The sequence below is a fragment of the Dipteris shenzhenensis genome, chromosome 12 (genome assembly GCF_047967505.1).
Source record: "Dipteris shenzhenensis isolate YYH24624 ecotype China chromosome 12, Dip_SZ_1.0, whole genome shotgun sequence".
Classification (NCBI taxonomy): Eukaryota; Viridiplantae; Streptophyta; class Polypodiopsida; order Gleicheniales; family Dipteridaceae; genus Dipteris; species Dipteris shenzhenensis.
Genome location: NC_141607.1, coordinates 8,474,180 through 8,496,787, shown reverse-complemented (window position 1 = coordinate 8,496,787; position 22,608 = coordinate 8,474,180). Strand labels below are relative to the sequence as shown.

Below are 22,608 nucleotides of genomic sequence, written 5' to 3'. Positions count from 1 at the left end.
CCTCCTAGAGCTCGTCAACCAAGAATGGCCTGGCTAAAGGTGATCTCTATAGATCTGATAGCCTGGTATCCAACCCCTTCAATGCCTCATCTTCAACCTCAAGCCAATCAGCATCTCGGGGCTAGGCTCCCGCACAATCCCACTCAATTTGACACGAAATGTTTCTGTCGCATGCCAAAGTTCAGTTATCAAGTGGCCGTGAGCATCACCCTGTCCACCAACTCACCCTATTGTTTCCTCGACTGCTTGGAAGAACTTTTGAAGGACAGTCCCCAACTGCCAACCAGATTTGCCTACTCTTAGGGCCAGTGCACACGATGCAGGAAATGCGACACTGGTGGTGGATTTTTGGGGCTGGCACAGATTTTCAGACAAGCTTGAAGCGCAACTGATGCTCATATTTGCACCCCAATTTTTGAGGGTGTCATTTTGAGCACCAGAGCGCCACTGTTCACCCAGCCAATAGAATGTTACCAGCTGGGGCTGAGGTTGCCTTCAATCCTCAGAAGTGGTACAAAAGTGGATGGTGGGTAGGCCAACCAGCTCTCAGATGTAGAGCTCCATACTAGTACACAGACCTCAATCAGACCTGTAATAAATGCTTCATACTAGCTTGAGCTTTTAGGCATGTACACTAAACCATCGAATGGCACGAGCTGTGCACCTTCGGTTCGTGTGCACTGGCTCTTGAGTCTAGCAAGCTCTACCTCTTTGACAAAATCACATCATAAAGCAGATCGTGGTGCACCCCATACTAATGCCAACTGCTCGCTCCCTCTTCAATGCAACGTGGTAATGAATATCCCATTCTCTGGGCTTCTCAAGTACCTTCTTGATAGCCATATCCTATCTCAAACCAGGATAAGCTATACCACCCTACAAATTTGTTTTGAAGAATAGTACTTATTATTAAATTTGAACGGGTATCCCACAACCTCCCAACACAAACTGGAATACTGAACTCCACAGGGTCGGAATGTGATCAGAAATGCTAGACCTCAGTATACATTCTCCTTGCATTGGCCCCCTCATCCACCATCCGTGCTCTGAGACTTTAAAAACGTTCTATCCTACTGGGTTTGAACTCGTCTTCTTTTCTACGATTGTTCCAAGAGAAACCATAAGCCCTTTAGGCCCCCTAACATTGGTGTGTCTATTCTCACTATACGACTACGTGACATCTTAGAATTTAAAATCTTCCAACAATCTGCTCGCTCGGAGTTCCGGACTAGCACAACAGCTCAACCCTTCTCTCAACAGGGGAAATTCACAAAACACTTCGTAGCCAGTCTGACGGAGTGAAAGCCAGAAGCTTGCATCCACACCGCACTTCAACTCTTGTAGCAAAACAATCAGAGCTTCACATCATGTAGCACTGCCAAACAACCTTTCTACTTTGATTTCTCACAGCATCCTCTTGAGTTCCACAACAAAACCGAGATCAAAGAGATCTTCTCTTCCCCTCGCAGACCTAGATTATCATTGTTGCAAGAACTCCTATACTTTCGGGCCGCTTCCTTGATGCATTTTGAGCCCGTTGACTTGTCTACACATTCGTCACTATTCTAAAGTGGAATCTTCTCCCGTAAGCCGTCTTATGGTGATTTGCTTCTGGCATTTCTTCATCATCATTTTCTTCGTATGTGGCTGCTGGGCTTCTACAGACTCTCCTGCCCTGATCTTGATCCCTGGAGCTGCTGAGGGCTAGAGCACTAGAAGACTTAGATGGAGAATGAGACCAATGGGGCTGCATTATACTGCAAACTCTCTTGCCCTAATGGAGCTAGAGCCTTAGAAGACTTGGATGAAGAATGAGACCAATGGGGCTGCCTTATATAGGCTTTTCGGGCAGATTGACCGATCCTCGTCAGCTGGTAAACACCAACCGTTGACCAGGTCAGTCAAAAGTCAACATCGGGAAAAAATTCAACGCATCCACTTTTTGGGTAAAAGTCAAACATTTGACCAAAACGTCAACTCTGAGTTTTTTGAACTGCGCCGTCTTCAAGGACTGCCTGGTGGTATTTGATGGCACAACAGCCTGTAGGCAACATGTCACGGGCCGTGGATGCCTGTAATAATATGAGTTGAGATTGTAGTGAACCAGCTTACTTATGCTTTGAGCTTGGTTGCACTTCAATATCCTACGACTTCTAGCTTCGATCTGCTTCAGCTTGTCTACCCAAGATCGGAGCATCTTTTGCTTGCCGTGAACTCCCATCCATCATCACCATGATGGTGGCCTTTGTCTTCTTCTCTTGACACCTGCCACGGTTCTTCTCTGGGCGGATTGTCAATGTTTTCCTCGACCACCACCAGATCCTTCCCATCCAAACTGATTTGAACCGATGATGACCTTGGAGGTCACATGGATTATCATGCTTCAGGACCTCTTTCAAAAATTCATTTGTGCTAATAATCTTTCCCCACACGCCAAAGTGGTGTTTGTGGGTCTCTCCAGACAATTCTTTGCGAAGTGACTTGTTTTTCTATGTAGATAAAACATGCATCAGGGATCGGACCAAAATCGGCACCTCTTGCCCGTGATCCCATAAGATCCAAGCCTTTTTTAGGATGAACGGAGGATGGGTAGCTGGTGGAATAAGTAGAACTTTACCCAGTGAACCAGCCAGGCACTCCCTTGAGTTCCTAAAGAGAGCAAGTAGACTAGGGAAGTCCACCCACACATGACAGTTGTAGAACATGTTTTTCTATGTAGATAAAACATGCATCAGGGATAGGACCGAAATCGGCACCTCTTGCCCGTGATTCCATAAGATCCAAGCCTTTTTTAGGATGAACGGAGGATGGGTAGCTGGTGGAATAAGTAGAACTTTACCCAGTGAACCAGCCAGGCACTCCCTTGAGTTCCTAAAGAGAGCAAGTAGATTAGGGAAGTCCACCCACACATGACAGTTGTAGAACAGAAATTCATCCACACTGAAAGATGCACTCCAAGGAACCACAAGAACCATAGCCCCAACAAATACCAAATACCTACCAAACCAGATCATTAGGTAATGCATTAGACACACAATGAACGAGGAAAATACCCTTGCCGAGGAACCTTGCCATATAGCCATTGGAAGGGATAACACATTCAAAGGTCAAGAATCGTTCAAGATTCACCGTGGATGGGATCTGCCCCGTGAAAAATAGGTAAACACTCCCCTTAGCAAACCGCATCAGCTCAAGCTTGACATCTTCGAGAAAAATCTCGCAAGCCACAAGTGTTTTTTACCATGCTCAAACCAATCTTTGCGAGCCACCTCCCTAGCTCATTGGGCCTGGAAGATTTTCTTAGCATCTTCCTTTGGAAGCGGGGAGAAGCCTCCTTGCAATTTTCTAACAAAGAACTCTGCATAGGAGAGGGAGTCTATTTCCTCTGACTCACCCTCCTCCAAAGACCAACCAAACTCTTAGCCTCCTCTTTTGAGGTAGTCTCATCACTCCCATCCTGACCGCTCATCAAAACCTCCTCGAGATCCTCTCCACACACTTACTCACACCGACATCTCTTCATACAGCCCCCACATGCCTGCCATCGAAAGAAAAAGAGGAGATCATGCACCGGAGAGACGCTCAGATCCTTTCACGATTCGAACACCATGGCTCTTGCCAACGTCAAGAAAGGAAATACAAGTGGCATTCACAGTAACTTTAAAATAACTGAACTAGTTATGTTGGCAAAAGGCCCTAACTGATTGAAGATGGCAATAATAGGTACTTTGTCTAGCAACAACTTTGACCTACTCTAGAAATATTGAGCTAAAAACCTAAGATCTGAATCCTATAAATATAGAGTACAAAGAAAGAGAGAAGCAAAGTACAATGAAAGGGAGAAGCAGAGGGCATGGGGCTACAACCCCAGGGGTCAAGGGGGGGCGCAACGGGCAGGAGTTTCTACAAGTAGGGATAGATTTGTGAGCTTTCATCTTGAAGAAGCGGAGGAGCAAAGGCAAGTAAGGAGGGTGCAGCTTCCTTTAATTGAGCAAAGAGTGGTCGGCCCAGCATTGGTTGGGCTCGCGCAACAACCCAAGGGGGGCCGCCAAGGGGCCCAAATCAACACGGAGATGGGACAAGGAGAAGCAGCCCACGAGGGAGCCCCATTACAAGGTAGGACATGAGGGCATTGAAACAAAGAGGCATGGCTAGACCACAAATAATAGGCCTTGGCACATTGATTTCTTAGTACCAATGATAGTGATTAACGCACATCACCCCAAGAGTCGAATAATTCCTGATCCTCCCATCTTGTAGTTGGAGTGCCCTAATAAATCACAGATTCACACCTAGACCGTCTTGAAAGGATTGCAGAATTAGAACTTTGATATTAGTGGACTTAATAAGAAGGAAACACACACAAATGCATGTGCATACATATGGCCACTTGTGGCATCATAGGTGCACACTTGTGTGTAACTCAGTCGTGCATATACTAGGTGCAAATGCTTCAAAGCACGCATAGGCTGTAGGAAAAATTTAACACAAGATTAAACAACAAAAGGAAATACAAATCGTTTTGTGCACGTGCTGACATGTAGGAAATATGGGAACACACTTCTAAGCAAGGCGGATCAAATTGAATCTCTTGTGCTATAAGCACACATCTACGGAAATACCAAATATGCTCTCGAACTCGGTATCATATATACAAGTAAAGCATTTGTGGCCTGGTCTTTATAAGAATCCACTTGCAAAACTTCAAACCATAAACTTCCTCAGGCATAGCATGGACTGTATGTGAAGACATTCCCAATCTGTCCAGAACGTATGTTTGGCTTAGGGAGACTCTTCAAACACTTACAGGGTTGTATGTTTCTAGAATCGTGTCGAAACCAAAACTAGTGCAGAAATCTGGAATTCAGATAGTTAGAGCGATTTCGGATGAAACACCTTCCACACCTTAAGATGCTTCTATGTTGGCACGCCTCTTTAAGAACTCTTGTCAAAACATTGATTGTGACACTGAGTAGCAATGGACAATACGAAAGCAAATGATGATACTCTAGAAAGTAAAATTTTATCCATTCTACACAATTAAATGAAGCTAAGACAACGGGGTTCAATTCACAATTGCAAGCATGACTTCTAATCTCAGTTTACGGACATAATCAGAAGTTTTTTAGCTAGAGTCGATTTAGCTGGTAAGATCGTTACAATTGCATACATATTCCACAAAAAGTTTAACGTAACAAGCAGCATCTCCATGACCACAGGGGAATTGTCTAGATACGGGGGATTATAGCTTTGCAAACAACATATCGTATTCCATACGGACATGTGATCGTTTGATGTCCATAAGTGTACAACATCCAGCCAATGACATTGCTAGTTCAAGCTCATCTCGCAGCATTTGAAGCACTTTCTTCACCCCTGCTTGTCCATCTACTGCAAGGCCATAAATCACAGGTCTTCCGATCTGCAAGCCACAAAGGTCTTGATCAGATGATTCTTCTACTATGCTGGGTGGCTAAAGAATCCCCTAATTCATCGTTTGAGATAAAGAAACGACAAATTATTCCTACAAGATTGAACAATCTCGATGATATACAAGGGACACAAAATCTTTCGTTGCACTAGCAAACATAATTAATGTCTTTGTTTTTGAAAATGTCAAGGTAAACAGAGCTTAATATGACTAGACATTAATACAAGTCCGCAAACAAGATGCCCCTATTAACTAACCACCATGGTCACGTTCATTCATGAGATCTGTCTCGGGCTTAAGGATAGGCATTTAATAGATCCTAAAATGAAATATTTCGGGTTCAAAGAAAGATGAATTGGAAAAACTGACCAACAATACATACAAACTGAAGGTCAGTAACTCAAGTGTACCAAGGGATGAAAAAAACTGAGATCGTTCAATAAGCAGTCTTGAAACATTACTATAAGGATCAGCTCCCAAGGTGAAAGAATACGTTCCCTCAGTCCAAATCCTACACTGCAAAACATTCCTCTTTGTACAATAGGAGAGACGGTTCCTGTTCATGTACATTTATGTCCTGCTATGTATGAAGCATAATCTAAATTAGCAAAAAGATAAAGGATCCACTTGCACCATGTGGTAAGCAGAAGTATGTCCCTCCACAATCAATTCCAATTGCTATTGCCACATGAAGATCCAAAAGCTTACTCCAATCCACACTGCTTGTGTCTACCATGTTTGCTCATCATAGTTTTGTATCAAATCCAGAGAATTTGAGCTTTAAACACTACATTATAATTGTATATATACTGAGTAGCTTGTCTAAGCCCGGCTTTTATGCCTCCCTACTCTCAGAAAATCCTGACACTGTGGCAAGAGATGATGCCAGATATGCTGTATGGCAGTGTATTCCCGTGTTGGTGAAACATATGAAGGACTACACTCCTTGCCCTTCATAAGGGCAAATGCCCAGGTTTAGATGGGCTTACACCTTCCCTTTTTATTGCTTTTTAGGATAAGATTGGGGACCATGTTACCTCAGCCCTGTAGGGCGTATGGGACTTTGGAGTTACGTCTGATTTAATTACAAAGGGTCTCATACATCTTATTCCAAAGGGAGGTTGCATAAATTTGATCTCACAATGAAGGCCAATAACTATTTTGGGCACCTACTACAAAATTGCAGCTAAAGCAATCAGTTTGCATTTGCAGCCCATTATTCCAGATCTTATTCATGAGACGCAAACGGGCTTTGAGCATGGCAAAAACATTTTTGATAATATATTCTCATTTTGGGAAGCTTCTAATTGGGCCATACAGGGCAACCAAAGATTGGTCATTCTACTCTTGGATTTTGAGAAAGCATATGACAGGGTAGACTGGGATTTTATAGACAAGACCCTTCTTCGTTTTGGATTTCCAAATGCTTGGATTAGAGGGGTTTTCTCCTTGTACAAGAGGAGTGAGAGGAGAGAGATTTCAAACTTCCAGATCAGTCCGTATGGATGCCCTCTAGGTCCCTTTCTCTTTTTGTTTGTGGCTTTCTTAGATCTCAAGCTGATATGTCGGGGTTGAGACTTCCCCTAAGACAGGAGGAAAAGCTCTTAGACACTAAGTTGGCAGATGACAATGCAGTTTTCTTGGATGCAACCCCTCAGACTCTCATTTCTTTTAGGGCAAACTGTAGCAATTGCACACATTATTTGGAATAAATCCAATGGCTTTTGGATTAGTGACGAGGACACTCCGGATTGGGGAGCTCATACTGATTTCACTTGGATTTAAAGGGGGGTCACTGATAGCAGATACTTGGGCTGCCAAGTCGATATGGGCATCTGTCCATCACAGCACTTTGCTCCCATTTCTGAGACTAATAGGAGGAAGCTCCTCTTTTGGAGTTCAGCCAAACTTGATCTTGCTCCCAGGGTAGTGGTTGTCAACCACATTCTGCTGGCTACATCATGATTTGTCTACTCTTGGTGGTGTCACTCTAGGGATTGTATCACTCAACTTAAGAGAGGCCTATAAGGAATTTTCTATGGAGTGGACTAGATGGTACTTTAGCCAGGGTGGCTTGGGAGACCTTGATCCTTCCCATGAGAGGAGGAGGTCTCAATATCATAGATCCACACAATGCAGGGCCTTGCTTTGCAAGATTGTGATAAGGGGACTTAGCTTGGGCAAGAGTCATTGAATACTTCTTTATTCGCTGCATACGGTCATGTACACCTTCGGGTGGAGACTAGATGGATCTTTACTTCAGCCCATCTCATATCTCTTTCTACTACTCTGATGGCTCCTATCCTGAAAGCTTGGGCCAGCTTCAGGAGTACTCTTCGGAGAATGCCCCCCTCCTCTCTGGAAGAGATTGGCAAACAGTCATGTGGAATGATAGCATATTTGATGAGCATAGCAGACCACTTGGCACTTCTCATTATAGGTAGTGGTCTAGATGGGAGAGAGGCCATGTCTCTTCTGTGGGGTCATGGAAAGCTTTCACAAAACTTCCAAAGGATCGTAAATTACAATTAGTAAGTCACCTCATAGAAAGAGCTAGGAAAATTCAACAAATTGATCCAGCCATACCCATCGATTGGGTTGACATAGATGACAGGCCGGTTTCTTGCTCTACTTGGATGGGAGCTTTCACGAGGACAAGTATTCAAATTCAGGTCATAGCACTACAACAGTCATATAAGGATGCCTTTATCTTCGATGTTCAAACAGGGGGTAGGCTGTCCAAATCTACTCACGATATGCTATTAGTAGTTCCTTTTCAACCTGTCAAGATCTTAGGTTATATGGAGCACAACTTGGATTCACAATCATACTGCCATGGGGGCATGCGTTTTATAATTGTATGTGGGCAAGACCCTGGAATCTAAGTGAGCAGGACCATGGGATGTGGGTGTGCAAAGTTCTCCCTAGGGAATTGTGCCTTGGGGGTGAATTTGGGGGTTTGGGCCTAAGAGGGGGCAAAAAGACCTTAGAGAAGTTCAAGTTGGCCATTGTTTGGGCTGTTAAAATGCTCCACTAGAGGGGGCATGGGGTAATTTCAAACGTAGATGCCATGTGGCACCTACTACAACCACGTGGCATTTCCCATGAATTAGCATGGTTGCTAGTGGAAGTCCTAGGCCGTTTTCATGGATGGTGTCGTGAGAGCAAGGGAGGAGCAGAGCATAGGAAAAAGAGGTTCGAAAGATTCTTCTGTACGGGCTTGTACGGCGGAGATTGAAGGCTCAATAACGGATCTGCAGGGTCTACAGCCAAAGTGTACGGAAGGTGATCATTCCTTGTGTACGAAATCCGTACGGTTAATTTGTACAGAATTTGCAAGGTCAGCTTGTACAAGATCTGCATGGCCATTGTGTATGGGATCCAAACGATTTGAATGCACGGAGCAGGTACTAAGCATGGTAGTAGGCCAGCCTATGTATGGCCAATGTACAAAACAGCCTGTGTACAGCTAGAGTGCGGAACAGCCTATGTACGACTAGTGTACAGAACAGCTTGTGTACGGCAAGTGTATGGAGCAGTGTGTATAGATTACATGTGGTTGGGGAATGCCCATGGCCTCCACAATCATTTTCTCTCTTTCACACTCCTATGAGCAGGTGAATGGTCAAGAGGGCATTCGTAACAGATAGGGGAGTTGTGTGACTGTGAACTCGGTTGCTAGTAACAATTCAAGGCCTAGTATAAGCCATTTGCAACATGAAAGAATGCCTATGGAAATGCTTTGTTAGTGCAGGAGAGAGTGGGCAAGTGCATGGAATGCAGGTGAATGGCTAGGAGGACACTTGGGTCAGCTGTGGAGGATTGCGTGACCACGAATTGGTTGCTAGAAACAATTCTCAGCTTCTTGCAAGGGAATTTTGGATCTGAAATGGATGCTCTTTAGCTATGCTTGATGGAGGTCACTTTCAGTAGAGATTATGCTTTGGTCTCCCCTAGTAGATAGTGTACATATAGGCAGTGGTTGCTAGGCAGATGGCACATGTTTGCTGCTGATTAGACACAGGTTGGGAATCCATGTTTGAGATGGAAAGTATCTGTGGAGCTCACAGAGAGACGGTACAGGTGTGACTGCCATAGTGTTTGTTGTGTTGAGATGCAAAATCTCTTATGGGAAATCGACTAAGGGACGTGTGCTGTGCATAGGGTGAGAGACTATAGGTAGTGGCAATCCTGAACAAAGCTTCTGTATGCTTTCTTTTTCTGCTTTGAGCAGATGGGTGGCTAATTGGGCACCAGTGGCAGCTGTGGGGAACTGTGTGGTTGAGTGGACTGCTAGTAACAGTTCCGAGCTGTGTGCAAGCTATCTGGGATAGGAATGGATTCCTATTGCCACGATTGGTGAAAGTGGTGAGCAACAGAGGTTATGCGGAGTATGTGGCTGAATAATGGGATGTAGAATGCCCCTGATGCAAGAAAGAATGTATCCTTTGTATAGGCTGGATTCAGGATCTCTCCAATTAAGAAACAAATACTGAAAGGGGCGCCAAGGTTTGGGGCCAATCTGTGTCTTTGTCCTTGTGCAAAGGGGGAGTAGGAAAGTGCATCGAATGCAGGTGAAATGGCTAGGAGGACACTTGGGTCAGCTGTGAAGGATTGTGTGACCACACATTGGTGGCTAGGAACAAAGGTTTGGGGCCAATCTGTGTCTTTGTCCTGGTGCAGGGGCACTCTAGCTCTCAATCTGAGTTTAAGTTATTTGCTGAATATTCTAGTGTGAATGCATTGGCTGGTTATTTGTAGTATACTGCCCTTTAACTTATTGAAGGCCGGTTTCATATACCTAGACCCAGACCCACTTCTTCTCTCTTTGAGCTCATGGAGGATTTGGCTATGTAGAGGAGTCAGTAATGCTGGGAGATTTCAGCTTAGTTGTAGAGGCTGAAGATGTCGAATCAGCCCCGAATCTAGACGTCCACTGGTTCATGGCAATCTCTTCATGAATACAAAACGAAAAGAAAAGATTGATTTTTTAATACCTAAGGGATTTCTAAAGTCTCTTCCAAAAGGATTTCTGCAGGTCAGCAGAAATCTGAAAGTTCTCCCAACGAGGAGCCTTGGTGGGCTTCCAACCTTTAAGGCTGAGCTAAGATAGACGGAAGGCAGCTGGCCTACTTATGCCTCTTCCCGTGCCACAGGCACCATGGGAAAGTATTGCAATGGACTTCATTTTTGATTTGCCAAGATCAAAGTCAGGGAATGATGGGATTTTGACTATCATTGATAGATTTAGCAAGCAAGCTCATTTCATTCCGGTTCGCAAAACCATAAAGGAAGATCACAGATCTTTAAGCACCATGGTATGCCTAAGTCCATTGTCAGTGATCGAGATCCCAGAATGACCCATCTATTCTAGAGAGCTTTATTTGATAATATGGCGACGAATCTGAATTTTTCTTCTTCTTTCCATCCCCAAACAGATGGTCAAAGTAAAGTAGCAAATTCTACAGCATTGGATATACTGAAACGCTACATGGGAGACCAAGGTTCAGATTGGGAAAAGTACCTACCATTGGTAGAGTTCGCTTACAATAATACAGTTCACAGCTCTACAGGGAAAGCCCCCTTTGAGGTCATCTATGGGAAGGTGATTCTGCCACCTATCCTAAGGACCAAAGATGAAATATTTATAGCTGATCAGTATGTGAGACACCTTCATACAGCTTTCAGCTAAGTCCGGACAGCAATAGAAGGTCTCAAGAAAAGCATAAAAGAGCTGCAAATAAGTATAGGAGACAGTTAGATCTCAAGGAAAGGGATTGGGTACTTTTGAAGTTCGAGAAAGCTAGGCTCCGCAAGTATAAAGGCAAACAGAAAGTGTACCGCAAGTATAAAGGCAAACAGAAAGTGTATGCAAAGTTATCTCCTAGATACTATGGCCCTTTCTGAAGAGATGAGTGGGATAGAAGAGGTGCATAATGACACAAAGAAAGAGCACAAGTGAAGGCAAAATCAAGTGTATTGAAATGAAGGGAGAACCTCCCTTATATAAAGTGGAGAGGAAGGTGTCCTAGATCATAGGCACCTCCCCTACATCAGTGGCAATCAGCCCCTACATCATAGGAACTAGCTAAATCAAAGGAACCTCCCATGTGGGGGCCTTTGCACTTACATCATCACTTATGTCATGGTCTAGACACCTCATAGCACTAGGTGTGCTTCTACTACACACACACACACACACACTTTTTTTTTAGTAAATCCAGTGCTGTGTATTTATAATATCAAAACTTTACAAGAGGGAAAGTCTCCAAGATGGAGAGTATTCCACAGATCAGAAGCATAAAAAGAAAAGCTCAATGCAAGATGCATGTATATCACCCTCATGGCAGGCATCATATAAAGATTGCCGCAATGAGGCTCTAAAGGATTCATATGACTTTTGAAACTGACGGCCCAAATATGCCAAATTATGTTCTTCCCAAATTGTCCAAAGAGCCCAATATCTCACCCATGAGAAAAAGAGTGAGTATTGAGATAAAGATGTCCTTAATCTGCCAAATAACCAAAAAAGTTTCCCAAATATGTGACTCGGGAAACGGCGGCGAAGATGATCTGAAATTTTCCCCAGGAGGTTCCGAGTAGACTGACATTGCCAAAGTAGATGAAGGACGACAGTCTCTGAAGGAGCATGACACCGTAGGCAAGTGGGTGAAGCAATGTGACGTTTAGCAAGTGTGATTCCCACTGACAATGTGCCAGTCAAGCATCTCCAAAGAAAGAGTCTTTGTTTCAAAGGCATTTTACACCTCCATATTAGTCGGAGATTCTTCCGCCACCATGAAAGAGGCCGCCTGATATGCCACAGAGTATTAGCATATTGATGAATCCAAGGGGCACGCTGAAGAAGCTTGTAGACTTTGATGGAGGTCAAAACAGACAGAGGAATGGGACGAGAGCATGTAGCAGTGGGGTACAATTTCCAATCCATAAGCCTGTCTGTGTCAGCCACAGGGGGAATAGGAAGGAAAGGATGCAAGAGATCAGCAATTCTCTTCCATATCAACCTGTGGTGCATTCCCAATGCATAAATGGCAGAGGCCTGAGGAAAAGATAAAAAATGGCCATTATCATCTACCACGTCATTGATGTATCTGATTCCCAATTTCATGAGACTATATGCCCTAACCGGTTCCTATAAAGCAAGTGGAGTGTCAAAGATGGCACTCCAATGAATACTTTCTTTCCGCATTGAGTTTGTCCCCGAATGATTATCAGGAGTCCATTTGACTTTAGAAAGCACTTGTTTCCAGTCCAGTATCAGAGCAGTAGAGAAAGGGCATCTAGGAATCTTCCCTACAAATCTCCCAATGACAACCTCCCAATGATCAGTAGTCCAATGGCCATAAGCATTTGTCCTCATGTTGACACACATGGATGCTATCATACAAGTCCATGGCTGTTTTTGACAGAAGAAGGTATTGAGCATAGTCGCCTTCCTTGCAAGTACATGATATCTGATATTTAGAACATTAAGTCCTCCATGCATCTTAGGGGAGCACACCATTTCCATCTTCAGCAGTCTCAATGCTTTCACAGCAGTTTTTGTCTTCCATAACAGCTCCATCGCTTGAGACATAAAAGCTGAGATATCTCTAGAGGACCAATGTAGTAAAGGCAAGAAGAACTGAACATAAGACATTACAATAGACTGGACTATTCTGAGCCTAACATGAAGTGGCCAAGTAGAAATTTTCCAATAGTCCAATTTATTTTGAAGTCGTCGGAAGATCCATTTTAGCTGCTGCTTCCTGGTGATATGCCATCCTATAGGATATCCCAAATGCCTGACAACCTCTTTGGAATGCACTATCTGACCAGGCCAGAGAATAGAATGCCAGTCACATTGTTTCAGTGGAAGCAATTTGGATTTGTCAAAATTGATATGCAATCCCGCTGCTAATCCATACAATGATAATGTGGCCATAAGCATGCGGACTTCCCAGGGAAAGTTCTGTGGCATAAAAAAGGAATCATCAGCATATGCTTGCGCCAAGAAGGATGCAGCCCCAGGGATTTTAAGACCAGTCATCTGTCCTGTGCTTGTAAGGTGATCAAGATACATCAGGAGGGGATGAGTTGCAATGGCATAGAAAAGAGCACTAAGGGGGCAGCCCTGTCTAACTGATCTACCCAATGTCCATGACCGGGATAGATGGCTTCCGAGAATGCACTGAGAAGTAGAGCCAGAATAAAGCCAATAAATTGCATTTGCTATCTTGGGACCGAATCCCAGCTTTGTCATGGTTTGAGAGATAAAGTCCCATTGTACAGTATCAAATGCCTTAGAGATATCTACCTGCAATATGAGCACATCTTGATTCGAGTACTTAGCATATTCAATTGCAGTCAATGCATTGGAGATATTGTCATGAATTTGTCTTCGCGGCACAAATCCATACTGATGAGGATGAAGGCCCGCATTCACAGTGCCTTGAAGCCTATATACAATCATTTTGGCAATGAGTTTGTAAGCTACAGGCATCAAAGTAATAGGCCTCCAATCTGACATATGATCACAAAGATTTTTTTTTGGCACAAGTTTGATGATGCCATGCTTCCAGAAGTGCGGCAATTGATTTTGTTGCCAGGCAACATTGATCATTTGTAAGAGAACATCTTTCAAATCATCCCAAAAAGAAATATAAAATTCCACCGTAAGACCGTCCCAGCCAGGGGACTTGTATTTGCCGAGATGGGACAATGCATTTTCAAGTTCCGTGTCAGTAAAAGGTCTGTCAAGTAATAGAGCATCATCCATTTTCACTATCCCAGAAACATATTGAAGAATTTCAGTCCTTGCATCAGTCATTTGATTTGATGGGGATCCAGGGGTAGAGAACAGTGTCTGGAAGTAATTCTGGCATTCATCTTGGAGATCAGAGAAAGAGTGCGTCCAAGATCCATCTAGTTTCCTGACCCTTAGACATGAGTTTTTCTTTCGAGTGGCATGCAGGCCCTTGAAGAAGGCTTTTGATGAGCAGCCCTTATCCATGAGGGGTTTCATTCTTGCTCTAATCTGCCATTTGTGCAATTTCCGCTGATCATTGTCAGTCAGTTTAATCCGGGCTTGTGAGAGGGAATCATTTTCTGATTCAGAAAGAGGCCTTAAATGTGAAAATTCAGTCAGCTGTTGTGCTGTCCTTTTTGCCCATTTGACCTCATTCCTCCATGTAGCCATGTGCCATTTTCCATAGTCCCTAATAACATTCTGTATACGAGAGACAAAGCTGTCCCAGGCATAATTCATGTCCTCCTGAGCATGCAAAAGCAAGGGATGAATTGCAACTCTGATCATTTGCTGGAAATATTGATGTCGAAAATAAGCCTGATTAACATGCAGTAATCTGCTGGAGAGAGTCGGCAAATCATCCAGTGGCATACCAAATTGCAGATTTAACCATAATGGGGCATGATCTGACAATCCCAATGAGAAATCAATGAGGAGATGAAGGCTGAAATCTGCATATTGTTGTGGAAAGAACAGATACCATCTGTCAAGCCTTGCCCAGTATGTGGTAAATGCATTATGATGGAAAGTATATCCGGGCACTGACCCTTGTAGAAGAAGCCATAAATCTTCAGCCTGCACGGAGAGAAGCATGCTATCCCATTTCTGTCTTTCCGATGAAAGCATATGAGATCGTGAAGTGGTATTATCTCTCAGCAGAGGAGAATTGTTAAAATCTCCACAGATAAATGCATTAGATCTCCATGGATATTTGCTTAAGGATTCCCATAGAGAGGCCCTCATGGCAGAAGTCTGGGAGGCATAGACTGATGCAAGCTCAAGAATGTCTCCATTGACATTACATTGTATGACTATCCATCGGCCACTGCTGTCATTGAATGCTAACTGAGGGTCCAGCTCATGTCTGGCCATTATGCATACACCTCAGTAGGTTGTGGTACCGGCATAATATATATCATAGCCACCAAAGTGATCATGATGACCAGCCTTAGAGTGTTGATTATGCTCTTGCAAACAAACAATATCTGGCTGCATTTTATGTACATAATTCCAGAAAAGCCTCCACTTTGAGACATTGCAGAGGCTCTGTACACACACACACACACACACACACACACACGTGACTCCCCTAGATGCACACATGTACCTTAGAGCAAGCCCTTGATCACATTTATCCCAACATATCCCCCCTCAAGGGTTTGCCTCTTGCTATGTCAAGGATACATCTAGTCACATAGTTTCTCATGCCATCTCATGGTGGTCAAGGATAAATCTATGGCTAGGATCTCATGCTAGCAAAGGTGCCCAAGAGTCAAGATTTACAAAAATGGGATAGACCAAACACATATCACATGGGCTACATCATATGGTGACCAGAGGTGATTTACAAAAGACAAAACACATAACATTCTTTTTGGAGTACTACTCCAAGCAAAGAACCTCAAACTTGACCAAGTGATGATAATTAAAATTTCAAAAGACAAAGTGCTAGCTATCATGTAATCAACTGCTGCTGCTCCCCGCTCCTCCTGCTGCCCTCCCCTCAACTCTCCTCCTTGCTGACTCCTCCCTCCCCTCCCTCCCTACCTGCTACCCCTTCCCTTCCCTTCCCTTCCCCTCTCCTCCCCTCCCCTTCCCCTGCTGTTGCCCTCCCCTTGACTCCCCTCCTTGCTGCCTCCTCCCTCCCCTCCCTCCCTACCTACTACCCCTTCCCTTTCCCTCTCCTCCCCTCCCCTTCCCCTGCTGCTACGCTACCCCCTCCCGCACTGTCGCTGCGCTATCTCCCCCCGTTGTTGCTCGTGCGTCCCTCCCCGCGCTGCTGTTGTGCTACCCCCTCCCACTGCTGCTCCCGCGTCCCCCCGCGCTGCTCCTGCGCTAACCCCCTCGGCGCTGCTGCCTACGCTGCCCCCTCCCGCTGCTGCTCTCGTCCCCCCCCCCCCCCTGCTGCTTGCACCTCCCCCCCCCCCCCCCTTCCGTCTCCTCCTCTCCCCCCCTCCTTCTCTCCTCCCCTCCCTCTCTCCTCCACCCACCCCTACTGTCCCTTTCCCTTCTCTCCCTTGCTGCCCTTCCTCTCCCCCCTTCTTCAACCTCCCTCCTCCTTCAACCTATCCCCTACTTCTTTTGGCTTGCTCTCTCTCCTCTCTCCTCCTTCCTTCACCCTCTCCCTTCAAGTGTATCCCCGTTTTTTTGGGGTCTCATGGGCATCATGAAAGCGGACGGAGTTTTTTTTTTTGTTTGAGTCGGCCTTCCCCACCTCGATTGATAAATGGGCACCCATTCAGTCACTCCGTTACCGCACACACCGGCCGTGAGAACCGTCACATTTTCAAAAGATGAGCTGCAGCAGTTGCAAAAGGACTTGGAGCATGAGTGTTCCACGACTCTCTTCGCACACATCTTTGGTTCACACCCCTCCAGATCACAGGCTAGAGATTGGATGCTTGCGGCGCTTCCCCAGGAGCTCGCCCCCCATCTTAAGGATGTTCGTTTGTTGGGAGGAGGTTTCTTTCAGGTGTGCCTAGATTCCCCGCACGTCACGAGAGACTTGCTACAAGCCGAGTTTCTATTTCTACACTACAGGAGGATTTTTTCGTTTCCCTTTCAGCTGAGCTTTGACCCAATTGAAGAGGACAAGCAGGGAGTTCTTGTTTTCATTAGGTTCCCTGTCTCCCCTCAATTCGTCACCGGCTTCTTTCAGTTATTGGTGAGAGGTTTGGTGTGGTAGCAGAGATTCCCCCTCTTCCTAGCGAGCCCTCTTCGGCTATTGAGGCGGTCAGGGAGGATGGGGTACCCAGGGTTAGGGTACTTGTCCAAAACCCTAATATTTCAAATGACCACATCATGCTACAACGACCCAATGGGTCTTTCTTCCACCAGAGATTTGAGGTTGCAGGTCGGCAGGACCAATGCAAGATTTGCAGGTGCTCCGGACACTTCGCTAGAGATTGCCCAAAGAAGAAAAAGAGGCCTAGAAAGCAACCAGCTCGTACTAGCTTACGACAAAGAGCAGGAGCATGACCTCCCGCTCCACAAGCACCACCTCAGACACGGGCTCCCCCACTCCTAGGGCTACTCGAGTCCCTCCTCCACCCCACACCACGTCTAGCCCACGATGGGTTCCGGTCGCGGTTAGGCCCTCTACTTCAAATCATATCTCCACCACTTCGGAGGCTACCCCCTTGGAGCCTCGGGAGGCTAATACCTTGGAGCCTAGTGTTCAGGAGCCTGTTTCCACTCCACCCCAGGATCAGGCTGTACCTCCCTCAGCAGCCCAGGTTGTTGGCACCTCGTCTACAACACTTCTTGATCAGGACCCAGTACAGGTGCCTCCTTCCGTGGATAGAGGGAAGGGGGTCTTACATTCCCTCCCTGCTTCAGTAGGAATCCTTCGGACCCCCTCCCAAGGATTGGCTCAGCGTAACTCCTTTTCCGCTCTGGAGGACGTCTCTAACCTCCCAGAGGATGATTTTGTACCTTCCACTTTCGGAGAGCCAGTTATCGGCATCCCTTTTGAGAGATCTTTCTCTCTCACACCTGTGGACTTTCCTCCCCTTGGACCTCATGTGTATGGCAGGAGGTTAGCTCCGGTGGAGGGTTCTTTTTTCGCCACCAGGTCGGGTAAGGTATTCCAACCCGCTTCCTCCCGCCGATGAGAATAGCGAGTTAGAATATACAGGGATTGGGCGGCATCCCTCATCACCGTCGTAAACAGCTGATCAGGAATCAGCTCCGTCCAGGTGTTTCAGGTGGTTCCTTAGACATTCTTTTTCTTCAGGAAGACAAACTCGATGTCAGCTTGGTTTAAAAGCTACTCGTTTATGCAGACAGTTTTCATGAAAAAAAAAAAAAAAGATTTCCAATCTCTCCTTACAAACCTACACATGCCACGGGCGGATACTTTCTACCGAGCATTTCAGCGTGGCATATTTGGAGATCTAGATGCACATAGGCTTTGGATGGCTCCGAAATCCCTTTTCACACATTGGCTAGTATTTTGACAGACATATTATACACACTTTGATGGCTAGTTAAGTGAGCATGCAGGGGGCTTTCCCATGTAGCTTCTGCTATGAGGACGGTTTTCCTCAGCGCATGGAGTGGATCCCTGTTTTTCAGAATCCACCATGGGCTGATGTGGCACTTTCAGCCTCAACCTTGGTGCTTTTCTCCCCCCCGAAGTCTTTTTATTGAATTTTAAAAAAAAGAGAAACTTCTCTTTGAATAACTTGAGGGGACATGGGTCCCGTAATTTAGATGATTGTTAAAACCAATGTAGACGATGGTGACTTGGTTGTCACTTGTGGAGGGAGGCCTCCACTGGATTGTGATGCTCCAAAGTTTAATGGGGGTTTAATGCCTTGAGCAATGTGTGGAAGCCATTAAGGCATTGTAAAGATGGGCTTCCAAGGTACCCAATGATATCTCAACTGGAAAGTATGTACTAGTAACTACTTTGCTTTCAAGGTAGATTTGGATTAAGTAGAGCTCCTCAAGCTCTATGTAGTAAGCCCCTCTTAAGTGATGAAAATGATAGCTAAAGGCTTCGAGAGGCTACAAATGTGTAGAGGAGGCCTTTGACGAGTACTATTACGTGAAATTCTCTTTTTTATCTCCTTCGATGTACTCATTGCTTTCACTCCTCTCAAAAGCACTTAGGCATGTTGCACCTCTCTCTCTCTCTCTCTCTCTCTCTCTCTCTATCTCTCTCTCTCTCTCTAACTTACACATTCAGTCAAAATTTCTCTTTCTCCCAAACTCTCTCAAAACCATTGAGACCTTTACTCTCTTTTTAGAAGCTTCTTGAACCACATTTGTCTAATATGTAGCAAGTCTACAAGAGTATGAGAAAATGCCAATGCACAATAGTGTGGTAGAGTTTCCTCATAATAGGCATGAAGTACTTTGCCAAGAACACCATCTTCAAGGGGGTTTCCCCACTACACCTACACTCAAAAAGAGCAATCTGGTCCTCTAATACCATGCCATAAGAGTGAGGAGAGACAAAGAGGATAGGTATGCACACGCTTACAAATTATAGATGAAGTTATCGACTAATGTAATGATGAATATGTACGTGTATCACTGAAGGTTAGAGGTGGATTCCATATAAGCCCTATAGGTGCTTTTTAGCACTCATTGTATCCATATTGACAAAATAGTATCATGGAATGATGTTGCGATTGCATCCTCGACAATTGCTGATTATGTGTCCGAGGACAAAGGTAAGGGGATCCACAATCCAATTTTATTTATGACCATTATAAAATTGCAATTTATAGCTTAACCTTTATTCAACTAATAGTAAGCTCATAGTCAAAAGTCAACTTCTTCTCAGAATCAGAAAGGGCAGTAGAGAATTCCTTCATGGTATGTGCACTCTTGGGACAGATATACCTTTTTTTTTCAAGCTTATGAAATGATGCTAGAAGACGGTGGAAAAAGAGAACCCATGCTGAAGATGTATATACTCCCAACATCGATGGTTTGACTTTAGGAGCTACAACAGTTTCCATCTACAAGATCTATACATGTATAGAAGGCCGATAGCTGATGCATTTAAAGCAGTTCATCAGCACATGGCAATAGCTGATATAAGATCAATCATCAGGGCACAAGGACTTGTCCAATACAGCTCCTTTGTGCCCTGTTATAATGAATTGGGTATATCAGTATCCCATAAAGGACCAATGCTTAGTTATAGTTTGAAAGATATTTAGCTCCCCTCCCAAGCAGTGGAAGAACGGGCAGAAATAAATCCAAACTTGAAGAAAACACCTCTTCAATTACCTCCTAGAAAATGTACAGCTTATGTGAGTATTAATCTCATTATATTTTGGTGCAGAATGGTGTGACTTAATGTATAAGTAAAATTTTTAAGAGAGAGAGAGAGAGAGAGACCTTGCTCAAATCTTTTCTTAAACTCAACAATATTCTCTTTCTTTCTTACTTGCACATATCTAGACCAAAATTGCGGATAACCAGAAGCAAGAACCTACACTTTAGTGCTTACCAATACAGCCTGTGCACCCAGAGCCAAGGCCTTGAAGATATCTGTGCCACGACGGATACCACCATCAACAAAAACAGGAATTTGACCATGCACGGCCTTCACAACCTGCCAAAGTACAAATGTGAGTGATGACTTTAAAGACTTAAATCTGTGGTGGTGGGTGTGTTGTAGTTGTTTTTTTCTTCTTTTGGGGTTTGGGGGGGGGGATTTATACCTGAAAAATAAAAGACTGCTGGTATCAAACAGTACTATTTGTTCATAACTCTACATGCTTCTAAAAAATAACTAACATGCAATATTTTTTAGTGAGTTAAACAAATCTGGAACCCATCATGACCACAAAAATTGCATGAAAGCACTAGGTCTACAAGAAAACAAACATAAGTTGACACATAAGTGGAGTTACGTATGACGCTGTCTTGTAACACAACTATTCTGCAGAGTGAAGAGCAAAATGGTGAAAAACAACTCCTAAAACTGAAGTTAACCGTTTCAAAATGAAAACCATCTTTAATTTGAAGCACAAGCTGTATGCATTGACAGTGTTCACTATCTGTAATCTTGATATTCATTTCTGGAGAGGAACATTCCCACTGAACCCTAGACGTAGTTTCCACTCCTACTGCCCTCTTTGTTGAGTGAAAATGGATACTATATGTTTTGCCTTCCTTTCTACTTCAATGAAATTTCAGGATAGGAAGGAACTTGCACCGGTTTAATCAGTAGTTGTCCAAATCCATTATGGGAGCTCTATGAACACCTTCAGTACTTGCACTGGCTTAATCAGTAGTTGTCCAAATCCCTTATGGGAGCTCTATGAACACCTTCAACCTGAATCATAGCTTCTTTGGACCATGCAAGTACTGTTATCTGTAGGAAAACAACATTCTCAAAGGCAAACACACTTCAAAAACTCATCTAGAGAGTGAGCCAGCTGCAAACTGCGAGATAGATAATTGATAACAGCATCAATATGTACATTACTGTCTGGACGTGGCAGGACAAATCACACAGTGACTACATGGTTAGCAAATGATCATAAACTCTTACTATGATCGTAGTAACTTAAGCAGACTAGCTATTTGTATTATGGCCCAGATGAGTGACTGATATATGCCATTGCATACATATTGAATGACACCCAATAGTTAGCAGATGATCATGAACTCTTGACCTACTCCAAAAGATGATCATACCCCTCCTGCAGTAGTCTTCACTGGCACCATAGTCCACTCTCATCACCATTGCACAGTTGCACCGTCACTGCCCGATCCCCTCCACCATAGCGTACCACTGAACCGTAGCATACGATGCCACCATGCACTCCCTCACACCAGTGGCCTTTGGCCTCCGATAACACCTCCAAAAGTGATAGGACCTCCCCTCAGACAGTGCCACCATCATTTGTTTTCTCAGGTGTGCCCATTCCACCTTGTGCACTGTTAAACTGTAACGTGCCTTCACCTTTCCATGGAAACTTTTTTCATTTATTTCATTTTCAGCTGATTTATCTATCATCCATTTGCATATGTTTACTTCTTTATACAACACTTAACTCATCCGTCCATTTATCTTTATCAAATCCAACGTGTTGGTCATCTTTAGTTATAGTCATATCATAGTCCAAACATGAGTCTACACCATCTTACTATGGTGGTGGGACCTTTCACGAGGATAGCCACAACTAACACTTCCTACAATGTACAACCAGCCACATCTTGTCACACTCCCAGCATCTTGTCACATCCAAGTGACAAGATGTTGGGAGCTAGTACATGGCATGACTCCACAACATATGGAGTTAATTCACAACCCGTAGGCTTGTTCATGCCTGCAAGGCTTGGTACTTTTCTTATTGGATCACCCTCCACCTCTCAGCATGCTTCATGAGACTGGGATGCTCTGCATATACACAAGGTTTCCATACCCAGTCCAATTATCCTAGTAGCTTCAGATTGGGCCTTGGGGGTTGAGCTGCTGTGCTAGGCAATAATGCTTGGTTTGGGAGGACAAAACAAGATTATATAGTTTTAAATCTATAAGATGGATATCGTCTTAGAAAGAAACAGTCTTTTGAGTACAATTTCGAATCTATAATGGCTCACATGCAAATTAGATAGTAGGGCCTAATTGTTCATTTCATTTGGATTAAATCTAAGCGGTTGAGCTTGGGCCATA

General features: G+C 44.3%; 1 protein-coding gene across 2 annotated transcripts in view; it reads right to left on the bottom strand.

The window, feature by feature from the left end:
• Nucleotides 1-5,031: 5,031 nt before the first annotated feature.
• Nucleotides 5,032-22,608, bottom strand: part of LOC147895767 (glycolate oxidase 2-like) — a 117,544-nt gene continuing 99,967 nt past the window's right edge. For both annotated transcript variants that reach the window (XM_087382165.1, XM_087382166.1), the window contains 2 exons: nt 20,431-20,535; nt 5,032-5,422 (listed from right to left, as the gene is read on the bottom strand). In XM_087382165.1, coding sequence (XP_087238291.1) covers nt 5,243-5,422; nt 20,431-20,535 — 285 coding nt within the window. In that variant the 3' untranslated portion in view covers nt 5,032-5,242. The remainder of the gene's footprint in view (nt 5,423-20,430; nt 20,536-22,608) is intronic.